Source organism: Mustela nivalis (genome assembly GCF_964662115.1).
Source record: "Mustela nivalis genome assembly, chromosome: 1".
Taxonomy (NCBI): Eukaryota; Metazoa; Chordata; class Mammalia; order Carnivora; family Mustelidae; genus Mustela; species Mustela nivalis.
Window position 1 is genome coordinate 127,436,954 of NC_139020.1, and position 24,284 is coordinate 127,461,237.

General features: G+C 38.0%; 2 protein-coding genes across 4 annotated transcripts in view; one reads left to right on the forward strand and one right to left on the reverse strand.

The window, feature by feature from the left end:
• Nucleotides 1-2,322: 2,322 nt before the first annotated feature.
• On the reverse strand, nucleotides 2,323-15,430 carry UBA5 (ubiquitin like modifier activating enzyme 5; the record flags this gene model as incomplete). 2 transcript variants are annotated; one of them, XM_082719194.1, is made up of 12 exons in its annotated part: nucleotides 2,323-3,597; nucleotides 4,259-4,365; nucleotides 4,493-4,568; nucleotides 4,858-4,993; nucleotides 6,876-7,003; nucleotides 7,183-7,287; nucleotides 8,027-8,111; nucleotides 8,747-8,833; nucleotides 10,033-10,142; nucleotides 13,426-13,515; nucleotides 13,629-13,674; nucleotides 15,270-15,430. In XM_082719194.1, the coding sequence occupies 12 exons, from the start codon at nucleotides 15,428-15,430 to the stop codon at nucleotides 3,514-3,516; spliced, it is 1,215 nt and encodes a 404-aa protein (XP_082575320.1). In that variant the 3' UTR covers nucleotides 2,323-3,513. The 2 variants fall into 2 exon arrangements, with proteins under 2 accessions (XP_082575320.1, XP_082575321.1); XM_082719195.1 differs by lacking the exons at nucleotides 13,629-13,674; nucleotides 15,270-15,430 and having other exon boundaries at nucleotides 13,431-13,515.
• A 429-nt stretch (nucleotides 15,431-15,859) lies between these two features.
• ACAD11 (acyl-CoA dehydrogenase family member 11) overlaps nucleotides 15,860-24,284 on the forward strand; it is a 93,164-nt gene continuing 84,739 nt past the window's right edge. The window contains exons 1-4 of one of the 2 annotated variants that reach the window (XM_082719134.1): nucleotides 15,863-16,386; nucleotides 19,173-19,264; nucleotides 21,256-21,355; nucleotides 24,060-24,185. In XM_082719134.1, coding sequence (XP_082575260.1) covers nucleotides 24,171-24,185 — 15 coding nt within the window. In that variant the 5' untranslated portion in view covers nucleotides 15,863-16,386; nucleotides 19,173-19,264; nucleotides 21,256-21,355; nucleotides 24,060-24,170. Of the gene's footprint in view, nucleotides 16,387-19,172; nucleotides 19,265-21,255; nucleotides 21,356-24,059; nucleotides 24,186-24,284 lie in introns of both variants that reach the window. The other variant, XM_082719133.1, reaches the window with a different exon arrangement.

The following is a 24,284-nucleotide window of genomic DNA, read 5'->3' on the forward strand; positions in this document are numbered from 1 at the left end:
ACCTGGGAGCTTATGAAAAATTAAGACTCTAGAGCCTCTCCTCAGACCTACTAAATCAGAATCTGCAATTTGGCTGGATCCCCAGGTGATTCACATGCTCCTAAGTTTGAGAAGCAATGGTCTGATTTTAAGGCACTACAGTGGTGACTTAGAAGAAATTTGGCAGGAGCTTATAAAATGAGCGTCGTCTTCCCCTTTTGAGAGAAGTTCAAAAGGAAAAAAGATTAAACATGACCATAGTACATTTTTCTGGGTTTCCCAGCTATGAAAGGCACAAAGTAATTAAGCTCAGAAATTACCATACAATGGTTTCAGAATTAAGCTACTAAAGTTTAAAATTTTATTATCTGGTAGTATAGTAATTTAATACATTATAAGTAGTCTACTAAGTTTAATGCCTTTAGAAACTGCTTTAGGAAATAATCTGAGATTAATATTCTAGAAGAACCCTGAAAAGGGAAAAACCAGCAAAAGAATAACAGGCATTTATTCTTTGTTCCCAAAAATCTGGACTTGAAAAAACATAACTGTAAACCTAACAGTATTCAAAGTGATTTATGGTAAAAATTCATTAATTACTGTTGGGACTTGAGGACTCATATATTTCACAAAATTTATACTTTTGATAGCTATATTCTGATCTTACTACTTAATGTACTACCAACTCAAATGTTTTCATGTTAAATGTCTACTTAAAAAGTTAAAAATAGCGGTGCCTGGGTAGCTCAGTGGGTTCAAGCCTCTGCCTTCCGCTCAGGTTATTATCTCAGGGTCCTGGGATCCAGCCCCACATCGGGCTCTCTTCTCAGCAGGGAGCCTGCTTCCCCCTCTCTCTCTGCCTACTTGTGATCTCTGTCAAATAAATAAAATCTTTAAAGGAAAAAAAAAAGGCTAAAAATAGGGGCACCTGGATGACTCAGTTGGTTAAGCATCTGCCTTCAGCTCAGGTCATGATTCTAGAGTCCTGGGATCCAGCCCTGGCTCCCTGCAGTCCACTTCTCCCTCTTCTCCTCACCCGGCTCATGTTCTCTAACAAAATCTTGGAGAAAAAAAAAAAGAATCTGGGACACACATCTCTTTGTATTTGAGTTCTCAAAGAAAAATATGTTCATATTGATTCACACCTTCGTGATGAAAAAGGAGCTTTCAGACAACTCCGTTACATCTGAATTGGTAGAAACCAAATAATGTTAGTTATGGTTAATTTTCATTAATACCTTACAGAAAGAGAAGTATGGGAAAAAATACAATTGGAGGGTTAAAGCTTCCTTAATATTCTTAAATGGTTATTATCTTTTTTTTGGGGGGGGTTATTTTTTGGTGTTGATCAATGTGTTTCTGGGTATTCAAGGAGTGTTTCTATGTGAGAAAACCTAGGATACATTTTTTTCACTACATAAAACATTTAAGTGGTACATAAATTAACTTCCCATTCACAATGGGGAAAGGGTTAAACCTGAACATACTGTTTTACTGTAATTTAAAGCCTTTGTGCTATGGCAATTTGGGGAGTGTGTTTCCATCTTTCACTTTAGATAGTGTTTAAAAATATGGTCAAGCACTAGAGGTTTATTTAGTAATGTAAAACTTGGTGATAATTAATTTCCCAAAATCGGCCACAGTGTGTGTGTGTGTGTGTGTGTGTGTATACATTTTTTTTATTTATATATATATATATATATATATATATATATATTTTTTTTTTTTTTTTTTTTTTTTTCCCATGGCATACAGACTGCCAAGAGAGCACTCCAGGTAGCCAAAGATACCTGTTACCAGATTTTTTTCCTGGTAAATCATCCAACTATTTTTTAATGGAAGACATTAGACAAATTAGATAACTAAGGTAAAAATAGTTGGTCCAGTGTTAAGACACCAACAGTGTACAATGCCATGTTGAGCAGAACAAGGGTGAGTTCTGGCTATTATACTTTATCAAACTATACAATCTTTAAATTATAAGCAAAGCATAGTTGTGAGTTGAAGCCCCATGTTAGGCTCCATGCTAGGTATGAAGCTTACTTAAAAAAAAAAAAAATTATAAGCAAAGACTGACTGAAACACTATACTAGATGTTCCAAAGGAATGGTATTATTTTTATAAAGACTACATTTCTTTTCTGAAGTTCAAAATATCTCCTGTAACTAGGAAAAAACTGTTTTACAGATGAATTCACTAATTTTTTTAATGGCAAATGACCTATCAAGGCAACATAAGTTTCAAGGCTACCACTCCTAAACTTATTCTAAACAGAAGAATCACTATATGATTCTACAATCTCAAAGCAAATACACTGAACATATTTGATATTTGGGACTTTCCGAAACCAGACTTTAAAAATTTATTTTATTAAGTGGAAATTGCATTTTTCATTTTGTACTAACATTTCTTCCCTAGAGATACAATGTAATCATCCATATCTTCAAGTAAAAAAATCAAAGTAGATTAGCATAGTATAGTAACATCCTACTGACAATGGTTACACATGCATATTTTTCATTGGTTTCCAAACCACTGGAAATTTAACTAAGGCTCTCTAAGCTTTCATTATTTGTATTTCATTTAGAGAAAACCAATTTATCAATTTATAATTTAGTGGCCATGATCAGGGTAAATGATACTCTTCCAGTGAATAAATACATGCCAGTCATTATAGAGTAATTTAGGTCTCTTTTATGCCAATACCGGACAACTATCTAATTATCTAGGGAATCAAATTTAAATGAAGTACTCAGAAGGTAGCCCATATGACAGGTATAATCTAGATAATCTTAAACTACATGTACTCCTTGCTCCTCAATAAAGTACAGTGACTCCAGATAGATGTTCTACTCATGCAAGGAGTTCTGTTCCTTGGTTAGTGCAGAAACATAATGATTTTTACTCCCTGAAAGTACCATGAAGAAAGCTTGCTTTTATTTGCCTTTGTCTTGTTCTGAATTCACAGATTTACAGACTTGTCTGATAACTACATTTTAGCTTGTATTTAGGTTAACATTTGAGAGGATATTTTTTATTCTATTAATTAACTATTTTAAATTCATTGCTGGTAACAGTGGACAGTTTTCTTATAGAGAGGGATTCTACATAAAATGAGTAGATATCTGCTAGCTCTAATCAACTGATTGTACCTCCTGTCCTTTCCCTATATTTGAGAACCACCTATTACTTTATTATCCATGGTCTTGGGCAACAGACCACAAAGGATTACTGGAAGGAGAACAAATAGAGTATCATATTGATCCTTTCTTCCCACCCCTCCCAAAAGGGCAAAGCATTTCAGTGGCTGGGTTTTCAAGTTTTAGCTAGATTGTAACATGAGTTTTAGGAGTTACGGATTTAGTTAAAGAGAAAAAGGGACAAACAACATTATTTCAAAAAGTGTAACAATTCTATGAAGATTATGTATCAAGTAATATTGCCCTAAGCTTTGTCAGTTTTTAATTTTTTTTTTTTTTTAATTGCAAGGGTATAGGCTTAACTCAGGAAATAAAATATAGGTCAGTCCATTATTTACATATTCTTCATCTTGGCCATAAGGTCTTCCAAGCTTTCACCAGAATCTTCCACAGTTACTTCAGCTACAGAATCTTCTTGCTATCAACAAATGAGGTAAACATAGTGAAAAAATAACCATATAAAATTTGTGATGCTTAGGAATACATAATCACTAAGTTTTAACCATGTTCAAGTAGTTTACAAAGTAAACTTTAAGAAAGATGCCTTCTAATTTTTAGGACAGACAAAATCCCTTAAATTCCCCACCAAACTTTTGATTTACAAGGCCATAATTTCAATATTCTTGAGATCTCTACTGCAGTGGTATTTTTAAAATGGTATTACAGCTAAAATGCTCAAAATACAAAAATATTATCTTCATTTAATCAAAATCTACTGTATCTGATCCATTCATGAGTCAGGAACACTATTTTAGGTCTGTGTTTCAAACAGTTTAAAAGGCCATGTGCCCGTTGGGCTCACTGCTCAGCACTTCTCCATCTCCCACTCCCCCTGCTGTGTTCCCTCTCTCACTGTGTCTCTTTCTGTCAAACATATAATACCTTTAAAAAAGGCACTGTGCCTATTTCCACATTAACACTGAACACCTTTTCTTACACATCTTAATGCCCATAGTGTAAAATATCTAAAATAGTAAATATTGCATTGGCATTATAAAATAGGATGAGGATGAAAGAAGATAAGTAAAAATTTTCTCTTATGTAACATATACTTATGATAAACCAGATTTTGAGCATACCTTTTTGGGAATTGTGTATGCCACTGTAATTCCTTCAGGTAAGTCAGGAACTGGACCTGAAGAATTTTTCAGTTCCTCTTCTGAAACCTCGGATACCAACTCAATACCTATAGAGTTAAATATGGTAACAGTTTTCAAGCAACTTAAGCAATAATTAAATCTGTGTAATTAAAATTATATCTCCTCCCATAAGAGATTTGACACTGCCATTTCAATTCATGAAAGAATTCCTACCCCATTCATTATCTTCATGTATAATCTCTTCCTCTTCTGGAGCAGCCTCATGTTTGGGCAGTGCTGCTACCTTTTTCTGTAGAAATCAAATAGTATCAAAGTGTTCGTACTCTCAGGCCTTTGAAGCATTGAGCAAGAATTCAGACAGGCTTTTTACTTTACCAAAAATAAGAACAAACTTCAGAGAGATTTTTCACTTTTGAAACATGGTGAATTTTTTACTAACATTTCTAACTTAGAGATACAATAAATAAAACCTTCAAAATCCAGAATCCATTTATCTTATATTCCAAATCTAAGTAACTGTTTTCAATTATTATCCAAATAATATAACCTCTCATATATTCTGATGGATAGATGTATACCTTATATTCTTCCTGCTGCTTCCTGCAATTTCTGTCATCACACTGAGGATTTGGTTTCATGGACATGGTAGGAAAAAAGTCCTGCATTGCATTATATCCAAGGTAAAAACTAACAGTACCAAAATTTAACAGAAACCTAGAAAAACAAATCAAAGCACACTTAAATAAACCATAGAAGTATTAGAAATAACTGAATTTTTAAGAAATGGTATTGAAGTACTTAATGATTTTTGTAACAAAATGGTACTTTTAAGTACTGATATCAAAGTGAAGAATTCCTGAGATATGGTACTAAATCTAACTACTTTTTAGAAGTTTTTATACACAATTTAAAGTTTACAATCTTAAATGTACAACTCACTGAAATTTTCCTTTCCAAGTCTTCACCCATGTAATCACTACCAGATCAAAGACAGAACATTTCCAGTGTGCCCTTGTGCTCCCTACTAGTCAAATCTAATTCCTTTTAGAAGCTTATATGAAGAGGGGGGAAAAATCACGTACAAAATAATTACAAAAGGAAAAATATTTGCAATGAATGTTAATATATAACAAGATAAAAAACTGGGCGCCTCCGTGGCTCAGACATTAAGCATCTGCCTTTGGCTCAGGTCATGATCTCAGGGTCCTAGGACCGAGCCCCGCATCAGACTCCTCAGTGAGGAGTCTGCTTTTCCCCTCCCATTCCCCCTGCTTGTATTCCCTTGTCTCGCTCTATCAAATAAATAAAAAAAATTTTAAAAGACAGAAAACTGACCAAATGATATGAAGCAGACAATTCACAGAAAAATATAAGTGCTTACCCCTTTCCATAAACAACTGAAAATCAAAATGAGATACCCTTTTCACCCATCATATTAAGAAAGATTAAGAAGTCTAATGATACCAAATGTTATCATCTGGTGTGGGTGAACCAGGTATTCCTACACTGTGATAGAAATGTGTATTTTTGAAGGAGAAATTTAATACTGTCAAATACTGCATAAACTCAGAAATTCCACCTCTAAAAATCTGTATCTATAAAAATCTATTATACAAAAATATATATAAGATGTTGTTTGCAGCACTGTTAACAGAAGCAAAAAAATCTGTAAATAACTTTCATGTCCATCAATAAGGGACTGACTAAATATGACATATCCTTAAGAGAATAGTTTATAACCGTGATTCCCCCCCCCCCCTTTTTGTAGCATACTGTAAAACGTTTTTAGATAGGGCCTACTGAAGTTTATACAGTTTGCACAGTTGTGAAGTCTACTTCTATGAACTAGCCCTAGACAGCTGCCTGGAGAGTTCTCATGAATGCTTTTTACAATTTTTTTTGTTGGTAGCTGATGGTTCTGGTATCAGGGTACCTCTCTATATCATGCTGCAATTTGTTCTTATTACACTGGAGGGTTAGGAAACATAAAAAAGCTTCCTAAAGCTGTAAGGTGAGGGAAAAAAATGGCCTGAGATAGAGAACTTTTAAAGGGGTTCTGCTTTTTATAAAGTGTGAGTTGGTTCAAAAACCTTTTGAAATTAATTTGCGCTGCAAAGAATCTTTGCCCTCCTTTGTTACTATAGTTTAGATGGTGTGGTTGCTGGGTATCAGTTTTTGGCTAGCAGAGATATTATCCTTACTAATATTTAATCACATTCATATTATTTTTAGTAAGAATTAAATAAGGAAGTGTGTTTATGCCCTTTGGTCAAAACCACAGAGATTCAAATCATTTTGGTTAATACTTCATATATAAATACACCAGTTCCACTGTACCATTTAACATGAACTATTCCAAATACATAGTGACACATGTGTATTAATATGTACGCTTATATTTAAATTAGATATACTAGGATATGTATGTAAATTTAAAGGACATATGTATTATACATATATTTAAAAACTTACATATATTTGAAACTAGATTTAAAAAAAAATACTTAGCTGGTAACTCCAATATTTGATGTGCTTTCTGAAATATATTTTTATCAAAAACAAACAAGACTATTCAGAAAAATTAGCCCTCACTCACTTTAACACATTTTGTACTAAGATCCCAGCAACCACTCCCATTGTGGTAGGAAGACTGGCTGCACAAACACCTTCTCGTTTCAGAGTCTTTTCATCAATATTTGCAGCAACTACAAGTGGTGGAGCACACTACATGAAAAAGAATGAAAGAAAATATATTTCAAAACAAAAGGAGAAAAGTGTAACATGCTCAAAATAGTATTCCATCGCATTCAAAGTTTATTTTTTCTCTGAACACATTTTTGAATACCCCTTGGAACTCTAGTACTTAATAGTGAAAAAAATAAGCCAAAATGAATCAAACCTACCGCAAAACAAGCAGATTCTCCAGGAATTATGAGCTGTATATGTCCTGAAACTGCATTTTCACTGACCCCAGACTCCATCCACGTTTGCCCAAGTTCATTACAAGCCTTGGCAGAAACAGATGAAAACATAAGAACATAAAAAGAAGTAATTTACTGTTTTTTTCATCAAAAATTGGGATTTAATTAAATAGATTACCAAGTATTTTTTTAATTTTTCAAAAGAGGAAAGTTATGAATATTAGAATTCCTTGGCAAATGCCACTTTATTTAAAAAGTAAAGAGATAGCATTTAAGTAAATACCCAATAAATATTTATTTAACTATATACAACTATTAGGCTTATTATCTAACACATCCTTCTTATTAAAGTAAAAAATTCATTTATCGAAAATAATTTCAGCAACAAAAACTGCAAAATATCTTTTGAAAAATTGAAAACATGGTATTTCAAAGAATTTTACCTCTGAGAAACCAGGTCTGTAGGCAGTTTATACATATTTCTGTCTTTACTTAAAGTAACAAAAGTTAAAACCAATGCTAACATAGAGACATTTTAAGATTGTCATTTATTTTAAAAATTATGTATCAGAAGTATCTACAATTTTATAGCTGCCTCTCCTGGCATAAGAGAGAATAGGATACTGAAACAGAAGCCATACCAGCAAGGCTAGACAGATCCCAGAGTTATCCGAATTTCAAAAGTAGGGTAAAAAATAATTAAAAGTTAACAAAACATATTACATGAAGGCTTAAATGCAGAACTATTCTTAAATGCAGAACTATACAAAAAAAAAAAAATTGATAAGGCCATGAGTGTAACTTCTTATACAATAGGGATACTTACTGTATTTATTGTCATCCGGGCTTCAAAATTGTCCACACAGCTAAGAACTAGGTCAACAGGTTTTCCCTCTTCTAATCCACCATTACTAGGTCAAGATAATAAATTTTATTAGGAAAAAAAAAAAATCAGGACACAAAATACACTCTAGTTAGACTATATCTTCAGGCACACACTTATTCTTTCAGTAAATGTTTGAGTATAATTAAGACATAGTATTTAATATTAAAGATCTAGTATGTACTGAGTGACTAATATGAGTATCAATGATATTACAGTACTTTGCCTGGCACAAAAAAGTATAAAGTCTATTCACAGAAGTTACAATTGCCTAATCAGCTTTAGGCTTTATTCATGTTTCACTCCAAATGTAAATGTAATAAAAACTGAATATAATTCAGTATCTCAGTAGTGTTAAAACAGTCTGCAGAAAACCACTTTCACAAAGAAATATAATCTAGAACACTGAACTTATAGTTGAAGATCCTTTTTCTATCATTATAACAGGGTTTGGTTTTTTTAATTGTTACTACTATCGTTTTTTGGACAATATTTACTTTTTACCGAGCTCCTAATACATAAAGGTCACACAAAAATAACTATTTTAAAAACAGAAACGTGTCAAATCTACCAACTCACTGAGTTACACACATCAGTAGATTTTCTAATGATACTTGTTTAACTGAGCTGGACATTGCAAAATACTCATAAATAAAATTTTACCTTATTCTATCCATGAAATGTTGAAAGTTTTCTACTGTGGTTATATTATAGTTGTGTATTTCAAAAAGAACATCAGGATTAATGTTCCTAAGAAGGAAAAAGGAGTAATTATTAAACTACCAATGAGAATACTAAGTGAAAGCAAGAAAAAGAGCTGAAAAAGATGATTTAACAGAGGTTAGAAAAATGGAATTCAAGCGATTCAAAGAAAACTCATATCCCTCTTCTATTTCCTTTTTTTTTTTTTTTTTAAGATTTTATTTATTTATTTGACAGAGAGAGATCACCAGTAGGCAGAGAGGCAGGCAGAGAGAAGGAGGAAGCAGGCTCCCTGCTGAGCAGAGAGCCCGATGCGTGACTCGATCCCAGGGCCCTGAGATCATGACCTGAGCTGAAGGCAGCGGCTTAACCCACTGAGCCACCCAGGCGCCCCCCTCTTCTATTTCCTTTGACCCACTTCAAGGACTACATTCACAATGTGTCGACTGCAGAATTACAGAAATTACATGTTCCCACCATGTATGTGCTCAGAATTAAGCCTTTAGCACCTCTGTGAGCTACAGCCTAGCCTGACAAAAGAGCTTCTTTGTTCCTTATTTAATTCAGTGCAAGTATGTTTGAGGCCACAAAGAAACTTCTTAGAGTAAGGGTTGCAAAGTATAGCCCTTGGGCAAATCTTACCTACCACCTGTTTTTATGAAGTCCACAAGCTACGGATGATTTTTCCTTTTTCACATGGTGGCAGAACAGGACAGTATTTCATAACATGCTAAAATTACATGGAATTTAAAATTCAGAGTCCATAAACAAAGTTTTATTGGAGCATAGCCATGCTCATTCGTATTTCTACTGCCTACAGCTGTTAGTACATTACCACTACATAGCTGGGCAGTTTCATAGTTGGCCCTCAAAGCCTAAAACATTTACTATCTAGCCCTATACAGAAAAATAGTGCCAACCCTGTTCCAAGAGGTAAGACAACTTGTAGAAGTAAAACCTGAACTTTTATGGAGAAAAATCTATGCATTAACTTTTTTTTTAAGATTTTATTTGAGCAAAAGCGAGAGAGAGAGCACAAGAGGGGAAAGGCTCAGAGGGAGCAGCAGACTCCCTGCTGAGCAGGGAGCCCAATGTGGGACTTGATCCTGGGACTCCAGGATCATGACCTGAGCCAAAGACAGTCACTAAACCAACTGAGCCACCCAAACACCCCAAATTTATGCATTAACTTATACAAATTCAAAAACTAAGATTTCACTATAGTCCTTAACTGTTAATCCATTTACCTCAAAGTATATTCTGCTGCTTGAACTTTACTTAATCCTGCTTGATGAGGCTGGAAGAAAAGTCTATTCATATTGGCCAGTTCCACCTTGTCATAGTCAAAGAGAAGCAACTAAAATGAAAATAGCGGTATTCTGATGAAAAACATACCAAAATATAAACAATAACAAAGAATAAATTAGTGGACTTCACATTTGGTGGGTTTAACAGTTTGACAGTAATAATACAAACTAACTCAAAAACACTAGGTATCCTATATTAATTCATTTAGTGCTTATAGGTATAAATGAGACAACTATGGCACACACCCCAAAGCCATTCAACTAATATACATGACAATGGGATTCAAATTCAGGCATTCTCAACCCAGCATCTGCACCTGAACCATAACACTTACTGTCTGCCTAAATGATACACTGAGAAATTCCATTTCATTTTAACAGTTTACTAAAAGCCAAGAACATAGTAGATAAATGAAATTTTAAAATAACAAATGTCATAACTTAAAATTATAGTATAACATGACTCCTTTTGTGACTAGGACACCATTCTTAGCCCTGGCTAAAATATCACCCCAATATCAGTAAGTTAATTGTTGTTTCCTTCTCTATATATTTAGGCACAACAGCATTTCTCACACTCAACACTCATACATAACACCTTTTAAAGATCCCATTTCTTATCAGTAAGAAATTATGAGGTTGCACTCAAATATTCCCAAGGTCCCTTCCTTCATCTAAAATCCTGTGACTTTTTAACACAATTTTCAGCATTCTAGATTAAAAAAAAAAAAAAAAAGAGGAAAAGGCCAGACAGGACAAGCACAGAGGCAAAGTCTACAACAGCGGTTAAGGGGGCTGTGGCTTGTGGTGCACTGTCCTGCACACACTAAAATTACAAAAAGGAATAAAAAAGAAGCAGGGGATCTTATTAACAACAGTAACAAAATTAATCCAACCGACAACTCAGGTAACCCTGAGTTGCTATTATCTTGCAAGAAAACACATCACCCCTGTCTGCCCTCTATGATAATTTTCTGACTCAACTTAAAACAAAGTATAGTTGATTTCAGCTCAGTAGACAGTATTTATTAGGTCAGGCCAAGTATGAAATTTGAGTCTTCAGCCTGATAGTTGGTTTATAAGTTAAGGAAATCTCAAATTTGGGGATAGGAGGTATGAGTTGTAGCTCTGTCACTCACTTTTTAGGCCTGTATCTTCATCTGTAAAATAAAGCAGCTAATCTGGATCTGGTGAGCCAGGACACCACAGAAGGGGTAAAAGGTGGGCTCTGAGTCTCCAATCCTCCACTTCCCTATTTAACCATAAATTAGCTTCTTCTTTATCTGTTTTACATAATGAAAAGAGTTCTGAAACTTACCTATGCAGATCCTTAACTTACAAACTTGAATGCACACTGGATCACTAGGAGAGTTTTTAAAAAATACTGATGTCTGGGTCCCATCCACAAATATTGATTCTATTCCATTCTGGATTATCAAACTTTATTGAACTTCCCAGATGATTCTAATTACAGCAATATTTAATAACCACCGTTCTACAGCCTTGCTACTCAAAACGTGGCCTGGACTAGCACCATCAGTATCATTGGGAGCTTGTTGGAAATATAGGGGCACTGCCCTAACTTTGATATGCATATGGATCATCTGGAGTTTTGTTAAAATTCTTAATTTGGTATACCTGGGGTAGGGCGTGGGAGTATTTATTTCTAACAAGCTCCCATATAACGCTGATGCTACTACTTTGGGCATCAGACTGAGTGGCAAGGATCCAACAGTTCTTAAACCCCCCCCCCCAACATCAGAATCACCTGGGGATTTAATACGAATTCAAATTCTTAGGTCCACTCAAAAACTAAAGAATCAAAATCACTGGGGTAGGGTTGGCAATCAGGTTTTAAAAAGCCATCTAAGTGATTCTGAAGCACACTCAACCCTGAGACCCATAATCTTCATGATCTCTGCTATGCCAGGTCAATCAGCCACGGTCCTTATATCAACTACAAGTAATTTTGACTGGCTTTTAGAAGCTTCTTGAAAGACTATTAAATGTTAATAAACATTTTTAGTTATTTTTGTGTTGCCTTTTCTATATTGAAGGCCAACTTTAAAACCACTTCTTTTAAGAATTTGGAGCATGGAGGCACCTGAGGGGCTCAGTTGGTTAAGAGTCCGAATCTTGATTTCGGCTCAGGTCATGATCCCAGGGTCCTGGGATCCAGCCCCACATCGGCCTCTCTGCTCAGCAGGGAGCCTGCTTCCTCCTCTCTCGTGGAGAAAAATGCTTGCTTTGTCAAAATGACAAATTAAAGAGGCGGAAATCAATTGTGGAAAGCTTTGTCATTCAACCATTAGGAATCGAACATCACAGACTTTAGCTTTGTAAATCTGAGACTGGTATAAGGTTATCTCTCCTTCCTACCCATAACCTAATTAATTTTAGAAAAAAGTGAAAAAAAAAAAGTATGGGTTAAAAAAAAATCTAGAGTATTCTCCATTTCAATTTTAAGAGTAAGAAGGGTATTTACTTTCTAACTACAAGTTTTATCTCTTAATCCTCTTCACTTATCTCACCCATCTTCCCACCTACCTCCCCTCTAGCAACCAGTTTTCTGCACTTAACAGTCTGTTTTTCGTTTGTTCATTTGCTTTGTTTTTTAGATCCCACATATAAGTGAAATCATGCAGTATTTGTCTTTCTCTTACTTCACTTAGCATAATACCCTCTGGACCATCCATGTTGTCATGAATGGCAAGATTTTCTTCTTTTATAAGGCTGAGCACAGCCTTATTGGAAATAGAGTCAGTAAGGCTGTTATAATGTTGTATGGTGACAGGTGGTGACTGTACTTATAAGCACTGAGTAATGCATAGAACTGCTGAAATCATTCACTGTGTTGCAGACTTGAAACTAATACTCTATGTCAGCTACAATAAATTTTTTAAAATACTTCTAAATAAGTTAATAAAGGGCCACTATGGAAAAAAAAAAAGGTACATGCTTTCTAGTTCATCTTGTACAAAGCATGTTTAGAAAACATTTGTTAGATGCCTGTGTTTCACACACTATCAATTTAACAGCCTTGTCTCCTAAGCTTCTATATCTAAAATATTTAAGCCCAAATTGTAATATGTATCATCCCAAATACAAAATCTCTGAACAAAATTTTGAATATTCCTTGTTTTATCAGCCTTAGTATCAGTTTCCATTTGGGTGGTATTGTGTCTTAATTTCTGTAGGTAGAAAGTATAATATGAAAAAAGACAGCACAAATCAATAAACAATTAGTTAATGAGAAAAATTCCTAATTTATACCTGATTCACTCCAGAAATGAGTAGCTTCCCTATGTGATAGGCAAAGAGAAATGTTTTTACCTTACCAATGCCACATCTTGTCAGCATTTCAGCAGTCACACTACCAACTCCACCAACACCTACTATTGCTACAGCAAAGTTTCGGATTTTCTGTGAAATGCAAAATTATATTATTTGTTGGTTAACTTTTCATCCAAAATGTCATCAGAAATTATTTTCATTTACTGAAATCATCTTCAAAAACTTGGAAAGATTTACCATACCTCATAGTCGCTTACAATTCCCATTCGTTTCAATGCCATCAGGCGGCTTAAAACAAAGAAAAAAATGAATGTTTTAAAGTTTACAATCTTTTAATTGTGATATAGGAAAACACACATCATCACAGAAAAACACAAACTCAATCACTTCTAATGCTTTAAGAGAAATCTTTCAGCTGGCTTTTACCAGATGAAATTAAGTCATTTGGGCAGCTTTAAAGAAACACTGAATATCCTTCCAGGTGTAGCCTGTGCAACAAGAATTTTTTTTTTTTTTAATGCTCCTCAGATACTCTAATGTGCAGCCAAGATGGAAGCAACTGACTTAAATGTTACATGTCCAGATGAGATAAGTCAAAGAGAAATTTCAACATTTTTCTGTGCTTTCTTAGCATATGTAAATAATGTTTAATGTTTAACATCAGCTGTCTCTGCCCATAATGGATATGGATGATGTCTGCTTTTAGTAAGCACCAACTGCAGCCAAGTACTCTTAAGAGGTACTTTACCTGGTTATTGATATTAGTCTGTTTCATATATATGAACAGAATAATATGTTTCATATATATGAAACAGACTAATATATGTACAGAGATTTAATGATATATATGTAAAAGAGACATATATATATGATTAAATCTATGTACATATATATAAACTTCCCATTCATTTACACTTTAAAGAGTCAAATAGTTCTACCAGGCTTGCTAGGAAATTCTGCAGGCTTCTGATCCCGACTCCCCTATTCCTCTCCTTCCTCATTTCAACTGTTACTAACAAATTTCTAAATAGCTTGCCAGCGTTTTCAGTTTCAGGTATTACCTGAAGATTTCACTGATACCACTGGTCCCTACTATACACAGAAATATTTTCCATGGCTGCTCAGCTACTAAGGGCTGGGATTTGAATCTGATGGCTCTGGCTCTAGAGTCCTTCCTTTTATAACCACTGCACTCCATTCAGCCCGCTGAAAGGACAGGACCAGACAGGGCTGATCAAGTCGAACAGCTTTAAAAAAGCTAATCCTGGGGCACCAGGGTAGCTCAGTGGGTTAAACCTCTGCCTTCGGCTCAGGTCATGATCTCAGGGTCCTGGGATCAAGCCCCGCATTGGGCTCTCTGCTCAGCAGGGAACTGCTTCCCCCTCTTTCTCTCTGCCTGCTGCTCTGCCTGCCTGTGATCTCTCTCTCCCTCTGTCAAATTAAAAAAAAAAAAAAAGCTAATCCTGCTCTCCCCACCACGTCCCCAATTGTGAAATACTGAGAAGCCTTTATGAAACTCGAAGTTTACTAGTGAGTGGGTTTTACATTTAATGTCATCTTCTGAAAGTTAATTACTATCAGCTTTATGCAGAATGAGGTAGACGAACAGGGGCATTAGGAAATCGGTCGCGTACCCGTAGCAGGCCCAAGAGCAGCACCATATGGCTGACTGTTTCGGGGGTGGGTGGGTGTGTTTTAAGACGAAGACTCCCTTTCCACCACTGCTGAGACTTGCCCTTGCGCGTTTGGGAGCAGGACCCAGCGCAAGAAGAAGGAGGTGGAAGGCCGTGTAAGCAGGGAAGGGAGGGAGCGCGCCTCGCTCCTGACCACTCGCACACCTTGACCTCACGCCCTCGCCCGCCTCCCACCCGTAACGCAAATACCTGTAGGGGTTGGAGTCCACAACCTCCGGGCTCATCTTCTCGATGCGGACCCGGCCGCCTCCTCCGTCGCCGCCCCCCACGGCCCGCCGACTCCTCTCCTGTGCCAGCTCCCGCTCCAGCTCCTCCACCCGCCGCTGCAGCCGCTCCACCGACTCGGCCATGGCTGGGACCCCGGCCGCCAACGCTCCCAGCCCAGGCCGTCGCCGCCGCCGCCGCCCCACGCTGCCAGGCCCGCTGGTCCCGCCAAGGATGGCTGAGGAGACACGCAGCCGCCGCCTTCCTAGCCCAGAACCCTGGGGAAGTGCTCCCAGCGCCGCACAGGCGACACGTCGCCGCCGCTCCCGCGGGCCTCCCTCGGTACCGCTTCCGGTACGTTGCAGTCATCGCTCCCCCTCAGGAAGAACAAAACAAACCAAAACGCCCCTCTTAGCTTCCTTCTTCGCCTGGTCCTAAGAGACAGGGCCCCAGCAGGGCCGGGGGTCCTTAGCGTCCAAAGCCCACGGCCTGCGATACTGCCTTTCCAGCCCGGCGGCTAGAGGAAACACCGGGATCTTTTATTCCTGGGCTCACGGGCCTGACGGACCCTTTTCGGAGACGGACCCGTAGGTCTTGCGGCAGCCGGTACAGTAAATTCGGGATGGGACAAGGCCTTTCCGTTCCTAATTGCCCTAATTGCTCCTAATTGTGGTGACTAAGAGGCGTTTGCCTTCTTGAAGACTGCGGCCTCCGACTGTGAGATTGAATATTTGTTAAATGCGAGAACGCGGAGGTTCTCTGGCACGCCCCAGTAGCGCCTAAGTCACCAGACCGTGGGGCAGTGGGATTGGCTGGAGCGGCTGGGTCATCTCCGCCCGGTCGCGTCCGGGCCTCGCCCCCTGGCCGTGGAGTAGGACTCTACCCCCGAGGGTTCTCAGCGCCCAGAACCTGTGGAATCTTGGTCTCTGCGGCCGGCCCCGACAGCCGCAGCCATGGAACCCGACGCTTCCCCCGAGCCCGACACGGCCGAAGTGTTGCCCCAGCACAAGTTCGACAGCGGGTCCCTAGAGGCCTATCTGAACCAGCACTTGCCAGGCTTTGGGGCCGAGCCCGAGGCTAAGCTGACCGTTACCCAGTACAGGTATCGACGCCGGTCTTCTCCAGCAGAAACCAATCTGTGCATTGGGCTTTCCTTTCTTTGGCCCTGGGTGGGGTCGCAATTTCCCTCATCCCGGCTTCTTTTCCTGCAATGACGCACTCTGCTGGTGGAATGTGCCGTCAGCGGTCCCCTGCATTTCGTTTTGGGTATTTCCAGTTCGAGGACAATAATGGAACCACCACAACATTCACGATTCCAACTATGAGAAGGAATCTTTGTTAAAAGATGCAATTATGGGGCGCCTGGGTGGCTCTGTGGGTTAAGCCTCTGCCTTCGGCTCAGGTCATAATCTCAGGGTCCTGAGATTGAGTCCCGCATCGCATTGGGCTCTCTGCTCAGTGGGGAGCCTGCTTCCCCCCTCTCTCTCTGCCTGCCTCTCCGCCTACTTGTGATCTCTGTCTGTCAAATAAATAAATAAAATCTTAAAAAAAAAAAAAAAGGATGCAATTATGTACTTGGAGGATCCACTTGAGGCAATTAAGATTGGAAGCTCTGTGGACTATGAAGAGGTCTTCTTTCAACTTTTGTTCAGTAACCATTCGATTTTTTTTTCCCACTGAGAAGCAGATGTAATTCCGTTTAATTGGCCCTATTCTCAGAGGTTGAGTTAATGGCAATAGCTGGGGGAATCTGAATTCTAATCCTAGGTCTTCCACTTAGTAAATCACACCACCACTTTGGGCTTTAGTTCTTTTTGAAGTTAGGGAATGGAACTGAATGACGATCCTGAGAGGACTGTTGCTCACTATGAATCTAGCTCTAGTCTGTTTTATAATAGAAAACAAATTTTAAAGAACTTATTCAAAAAATAGTGTTTTGCTGAATACAGCTATAGAAGCAATCTTGGCTTTCAAGAAATTCTGTCTGCCATTCAATGACTGGGAACTTAAATGTTGCATAAACTCCCTGAGAACTAGTTTCCTAATCTGTAATAAGAACTTGCTCCTTTTGATAATTAATGATGCAGTAATAGGTGAAAGATCTTAAACATTGTTTACAACACAAGGCTTTTAGGTTAGAAACTTAAGCTGTTTTTAATTCTACTTCCTTCAACTTCCACTATCTATTGGGGCAAGGTGCCTTTTAATTCTATACCACAAAACTCTCTGATCAATCTCCTTTACCCCTGTTTTTATTTTCACATAAACCAGTAGTCAAGAAATACAAATGTTGGTGATAAATGCTACTGGCCTATAGTACTTTTACAATGTTTCTTTCTCCAGCTACATTTAGCTATGTGAGTGCAGGCAAAGAGTTGGATTTAAACCAGAATGGAGGAAGCCCCGCAAATAAGAAGAGGGGGCAAGTGTATTAAAGATGCATTCAAGAGGGTAGTTACATAATTGGCCATCAAAATTAAGCGATGGAAAGGACGTGGTGGGGGAAAGAGAGGCTAAAGGATGATAAACAATAATATGATCAGTGGATGGTAGATCCCTGGACTGAAGGATTGTTGGAATCCATGTACCAGTGGGAGTGGGTGGAAAGATAGATTATGCTTAACAAGGAGGGTTATGTAGTGCTTGAGTTGTTAATGTTTAATATGAGTCCTCCAGAGTGAGTGACTGAAGTACTACAGTGGAAACTATCACTGGAGTAGAAGAATTCAAGGGACTGACAGGCCTGCGTGTTAGAACAAACATCTGAGTGGATTTTGAAACTATGAGAGTAGGAGTAGTGTAAATATGAGCAGTAGGTCAATAGGCAATGAGGGAGAGTGAATGCAACACAGAGAATAGTTGACTGCAACAGGAAAGGGTGGAATGGGGTAGTCTCATAACTTGAGATTCAAAGCTGGATGCAGGTTTCAGGCAGGAGGGAAGGCCAAGAGTTCACAAGTGGCAATGAGTATCAGGAGGAACATAGACTCCATCTCCAGGCCCACTGATGGGGAGTGGGGGAGGAATATACCATTTTAGAGGCCTACAAGGGAAACATTGTCCTCCAGGAACATTCAAGTTTTAGTTAGAGCAAGGAGATGAAGAGTCCATTCAGAGAAGAGTGAAGATGTATGTGATTATGCTGAAAGACATTAAGTTCCAGGGGACAAAGGAAAGCCATCTCCAGCTCTTTATGTTCATGTAATCTCAGTGATCTGATTCTTCACCAGCCATTTGATGATTTCATTGAACCTGCCAAGAATCTTGTCTGGCATCATCTTTATTTCTGCTTTGATGGGTCTCATCTTCCACCATGGACTTACTGTTGAATACATAGGATCAGAGCATTTTTGTAGGGGATATTTTGCCTCTCTACTTCTCATTTCTAGCTTTATACTTTTAAGCCTCTTGGACCATATACCCAATATTTTCCATGCTCAAATACCATGACATTGCTCTTTTAATCTCTTTTCTTGATCTCTTATCTAGCGCAAATATATCTGAGATGCTGTTATCAGTATCAAAAGTTACTTCAACTTGTACAAATCTAAAGAGTACAGGAGGGATGTCTGTGAGTTCAAACTGGCCAAACTGGTTGTGATCTTTCATCTTTGCTCAGTTTCATAGCGTACATAGCAAAGGTCTAAGTTCATTTGGAATGAACTGTTTACTGCAGTTAACCTGAATAGTCATGACTTCACCAATGCTTTCAGTGCAAGTGGTGATTTCAGTATTACTAGGAAAAGGGATAAAACCAAAGAGCAGTGAATCCTGAATATTTTCAGTTTTATCTCGACTAGGGACAAGATGGCTGCCTACATAGCTGCAAACATAAGTAACGCCCTTATCAGGATTGATGCTTTTTTCCAATTTCTTGCTATTGAAAAGGAGAATCCTGTAGGAATTTCTAAGTTTCTGAAATTTGGAGATGCAGCTAAAACCACCCACCAGGATGACCTCACGGGTCTGAGATGTCTCTAGTAAGATGTGAAGAAAGGGTTAAAAAAACCTTTTCTATGGACAAATCAAGTTAACTTTCTAGCTCAGTTACTCTGATAACTTGGTAAAGATGGCATGTCAACTGTGTTTCCAGGCAACATTACTTCTGGTAGAAATAATATCTAATTGATAGACTGTATCTGAACTGGAGGGCCTGGAAATAAACTGTAAGTATCTGGTAGGATACTTTGAGCTTCCCTAAGTGTAGCAAGTTCTTGCTCATGTCCCTTGTTAGGATGCTGGGAGCCGTGTCCAGAGGATTGTTACTAGAGGCAGCGGCTCCTTCTAAACCAGGTTGACAGCCATCCTCCCCTATGTGGCCTCATTTCTTAGAACCTGAGCTGTCAATCAAAGGTGCCACCTCTTTGGTTATAGATCAACCTATTTCTTTAAGCACGACCTGTCTTGTCTGAGTCCTAAACAATAGTGATAGCTATTGGCTTATTGATGATTCTTACAGTATTGATACCATCTGTGGTTTCTAAACTATATGGTGGCCTGATGCTTACAGTGGTTAAATGTAGCCATTACTATGTGTACACAGTGTTGGTGATAATCTTCCCAAGATGGGCTTCTGCATTTTGGGGGGGTCTTTTGTAGAAACATCATAGATATGTATATAGGGGAAAAGCTTTCAGTTTGGTGAGGGTTTTTTTTTTTTCCCCAAGAGAAATACGTATTTTTTAATTTATTTTTCTATTTAAGTATAGCGACGTTGGGATTTTTTTTTAAGTTAAGATTTATCTTACATAAAATTTAAAATTTGAATTATTTTAAAGTGTACAGTTTAGGGGTGCCTGGGTTGCTCAGTTGGTTAAGTGTCTGCCTTTGTCTCTGGTCACGATCCTGGGGTCCTAAGATCAAGCCCCACGGTGGGCTTTCTGCTCAACCTGCTTCTCCCTCTCCTGCTGCTCCCTCAGCCTGCTGCTCCACCTGCTTGTGTGTGCTCTCTCTCTCTCAAATGAATAAGTAAAAATCTTTAATAAATAAAAATTTTAAAAAGGTTGCAGTTTAGTGGGTTTTCATATATTCACAATGTTGTGCAACCAGCACCACTATCTAGTGCCAGAACTTTTCTGTCACCCCCCAAAAAACCCTTACTTCCCAATTTTCTCCTCCTCCCATCCCTTAGCAGCCATTAATCTACTTTCTGTCGCTACGGATTTACATACTGTGAACATTTCATAGAAGTGGAATTATATAATATGTGGCTTTTGTGGCTGGCCTTTTTCACTTAGCATCAGGTTTTCAAAGTCCATCCACATTACAGCACATATCAGGTATTGATTCTTTTCATTATTTAGTTAAATCCTCCTTCTCATGCTGTTGGAGTCTTCAAAAGCTGGGTAATTCTAAACTGGCCATATTAGAAATGAAGGCGTAAGTTGAATGGTTTTGGTATCTGGAGTTTATTTTTAGTTCATGTGAGAATTTCTGCTCACCTGGCAGGGAACGCCGGTGCCCTGGTATGTGTGAGTTACCTGGAGCACTGTTGTACTTCCCTGGCCCAGGTGTCCACCCTGAGGCCTCGCTTGCCACAGTTTCCATTGTGGAGAGCTACACCTGTGTACAACCTTGGTAAAGCATCTGCAGATGAGGGGACACGAACCCTATCCCACCATTCTTTAATTAATTTTAATTAATTTTCTTTCCTAGCCTTTCTTTACTTAGATCTCAGCATTATTCTAGGGATACTTATAAAATTCATGATTTGCAGGCAGGGAGTGAGGTCTTCTCTTCTACCTGTGTGGGTTACAGATTGTCCACCTGCCACTGTGCTGCCATCTTTAATATCATCCAAAAGCTAATGTTTTGAGCACTGGTAGCACCCCTCTTGGTTTCCCAGCACTGAAATTGATTTATTTTTATTTTGTGTTTGTTTTGACATTTTGGTAGGATTGGGGGAAGAAGGAATATATACTTTAAAAAAAAAAGAAAAATATCTTTGTAAATGACATTTACTCTTATCTAGATCAGGACAATCCAATCCAACCTTTTATCTCCGGAAGGGCTTTCGAGCATATGTACTCAGAAAAAAACCACCTGGTTCACTTCTTCCTAAAGCACATAAGGTATGGTATACAAGTACAATAATTCTTTGTTGACAAATAAGTGCTTATTATTTATAGAAAAATAATTTAAATTGCTTTTAAAATTCATCTCATGACTATTAAATAATAGATATTTTATTTCTTAGATAAAAATTTCACTTGAGTTGTATCCCTTGTTATTTTTAAAAAGGACTTGAGGTTGAAATCTGAGGCTGTTTTTAGGTCATTAATCTTGAGCAATACCCAGTCTTCTTGTGGATTTGATTCCTTCCTCACAATTGGCTAGATATGCAGTCATCTAGTGAATATTTTCAGTGCTACTCATTTGACATGTTCTTTGGTTACATATTTTAATTATGTTTTAAAAATTATATCTTATAACAATATCTACTCACTGAAGTATCTTAATATATTTGCTCTGACAATTCACTGATCTTTTGCTAAAAAAATTTTTTTGAATATCATTTTATAGTATTCTCTAAATATTAGGCTTCATGATAATTTAAAAAGATTTGTTAAAAATTTAATCTGTTTTCAGAAACTAGCTATTATCTGTAGAATTTTATAGTTGAAAACAGGTGAGCACAGAAATCCAAGTCCTAGGAATGCCTGGGTTGCTCACTGGGTTAAGCCTCTGCCTTTGGCTCAGGTCATGATCTCAGGATCCTGGGATTAAGCCCCACATTGGACTCTCTGCTCAGCGGGGAGCATGCTTTCCCCTCTGTCTCTCTCAGCCTGACTTTCTGCCTACTTGTGATCTCTATCTGAAGTAAATAAAGAAAAGAAAGAAAAGAAAATTCCTAGAGAACATTAAAAGCACTATGCATATATAGGTTATTATTGTAACCATGTGTAATAGGTATTTCCTAGGCCCAGCTGACTTGGTTAGGAGCATTGGAGGATAGGCTAAAGATTACATTAATGGAAAAATGCATGTTCTGGCTTTCTTGGTTTCGTATCCAAGAAATTTGAAGTAACTTGGATGCTTAAGATTATAAAAAAGTTGGGTAACTTTTATTAAGTCTCAACTTGGTAAGGCTGAAGGAAAATCCCTACCTATGCCCAGAAATTTATGCCCCCATAAACAGCTCTCTTTGTCTCTCTTCTTGATAACATTCTACCAGAAGACAGAAAATAACGTAATGCTTTCAGCCCAAAGATCTGGCTTAGTTGGCTTCAACTCCCTTTGTTTTTTTCTAAGTCTGCGCTGAAAAAAACAATATTCTCACACTGCCATCCACTTTATGACTCCCTAACCCTTTTGTCTTTATACCCAGCACCAGGGTGATTACAAATACTTCTTTCATAACCTTTGGTTCCACTGACTTCTCTCACCTTGGTCACAGATTAGTCATGTCCTTCCTCTAGTTAATCTTTATTAACTGCTGCTTTATCCCTGCTGTCAAAGTCAGCTTCATGGTTTCTCCTCCTTAGAAGTGATTAGTTACCATGGCGCCTAGGTGGTGCGCAGTCAGTTGAGCATTGGACTCATGGTTTCAGCTCAGGTTGTGAGCTAAAGCTCAGAGATGAGTCCCATGTCAGATTCTGCCCTCTGAGCTTAGCAAGGAGTCTGCTTAAGAATCTCCCTCTCCCCCCGCCTATCTAAAATAAATAAATTTTTAAAAAAAGAAAGAAAGAAAGGAGGGTGTTAGTCTGGAACAGATGAGTCAGCATCACAGCTCTGCTATGAGCTGTGTCCTCAGGCCCTGAATGATAGGCCCATATATCTCTCCTGGTTGAGGAGGCCCTTCTATCTTATTTGGGTTCCTGCTTCAGTACTAGTTTGCATCTCATTGCCTCCTTTCCCCCGGTTATCCTGAGTTCCATGGTAGCCTTGGGTACCAGGAAGGATTCTCCTCCCACTGCTTTAAAAACAAGTACCTTTCTTGATCTTCAGGAGCTAGCGGTTTTTCCCTTCTACCAGCACTCACTGCCCTCCCATAGCACCCTATAGCTGACTGTGCCAGAGCATCACAATAGAGACTTGCTGAGTCCTCTTGGAAGATGCGAGAAAGAAAGGGAGAGAAAGAGTAAGCAAGAGTAAGCCAATGAGCAAGCAGGGAACTGCTGAAAATGAAGGATTATTTTTATGATACTCTGTGAAATACTGTGATCAGGAACTATCGCCTTCATATTAACAGAGCCAAGATTAAGCCCCATGCATGTTTCTGTCCTTTAACCTAATTATCAGGGGTTTTTTACATGCTGGCCTCATTTATAATTGTAATAATTGCACTAAGACTACTTTTAAGGAAATCTTTATCCTCTAGGTCATTTGTTGATACTGTTTAAAACTTGATTTCTGGGGCACCTGGGTGGCTCAGTGGGTTAAAGCCTCTGCCTTCGGCTCAGGTCATGATCCCAGGGTCCTGGGATCGAGTCCTGCATCGGGCTCTCTGCTCAGCGGGGAGTCTGCTTCCCTCTCTCTCCCTCTGCCTGTCTCTCTGCCTACTTGCGATCTCTGTCTGTCAAGTAAATAAATAAATAAAAACTTAAAAAAAAATTTTAAAGTTGATTTCTAGCCTTAATGTAAGCTTGTGAATAGTTATTATACATCTGTGTTTCTGGGGCACGTGGCCAGCTCAGTTGGAAGAACACACAACTATTGATCTTGGGGTCATGAGTTTGAGCCTCATGGTGGGTATAGAGATTACTAAAAAATAACTAAATTTTTTAAAAACTTAATTTCTGTTTCTGATTTTTAATAACCCATCATTCTATTTAGATTGATAGAGAATTTAAAGTCCAGAAAGCTTTGTTTTCAGTTGGATTCCCCGTTCCGAAGCCTTTATTATACTGCAGTGATCCTTCTGTCATTGGAACAGAATTTTATGTGATGGACCATGTGCAGGTAAATTAACACTTAATCTTACTTTATTTTTACTTTTGTTTTTGATTATGAAATTAGATGTTAATAAATGATAGTTTATTAATTAACATTTAGGTAATT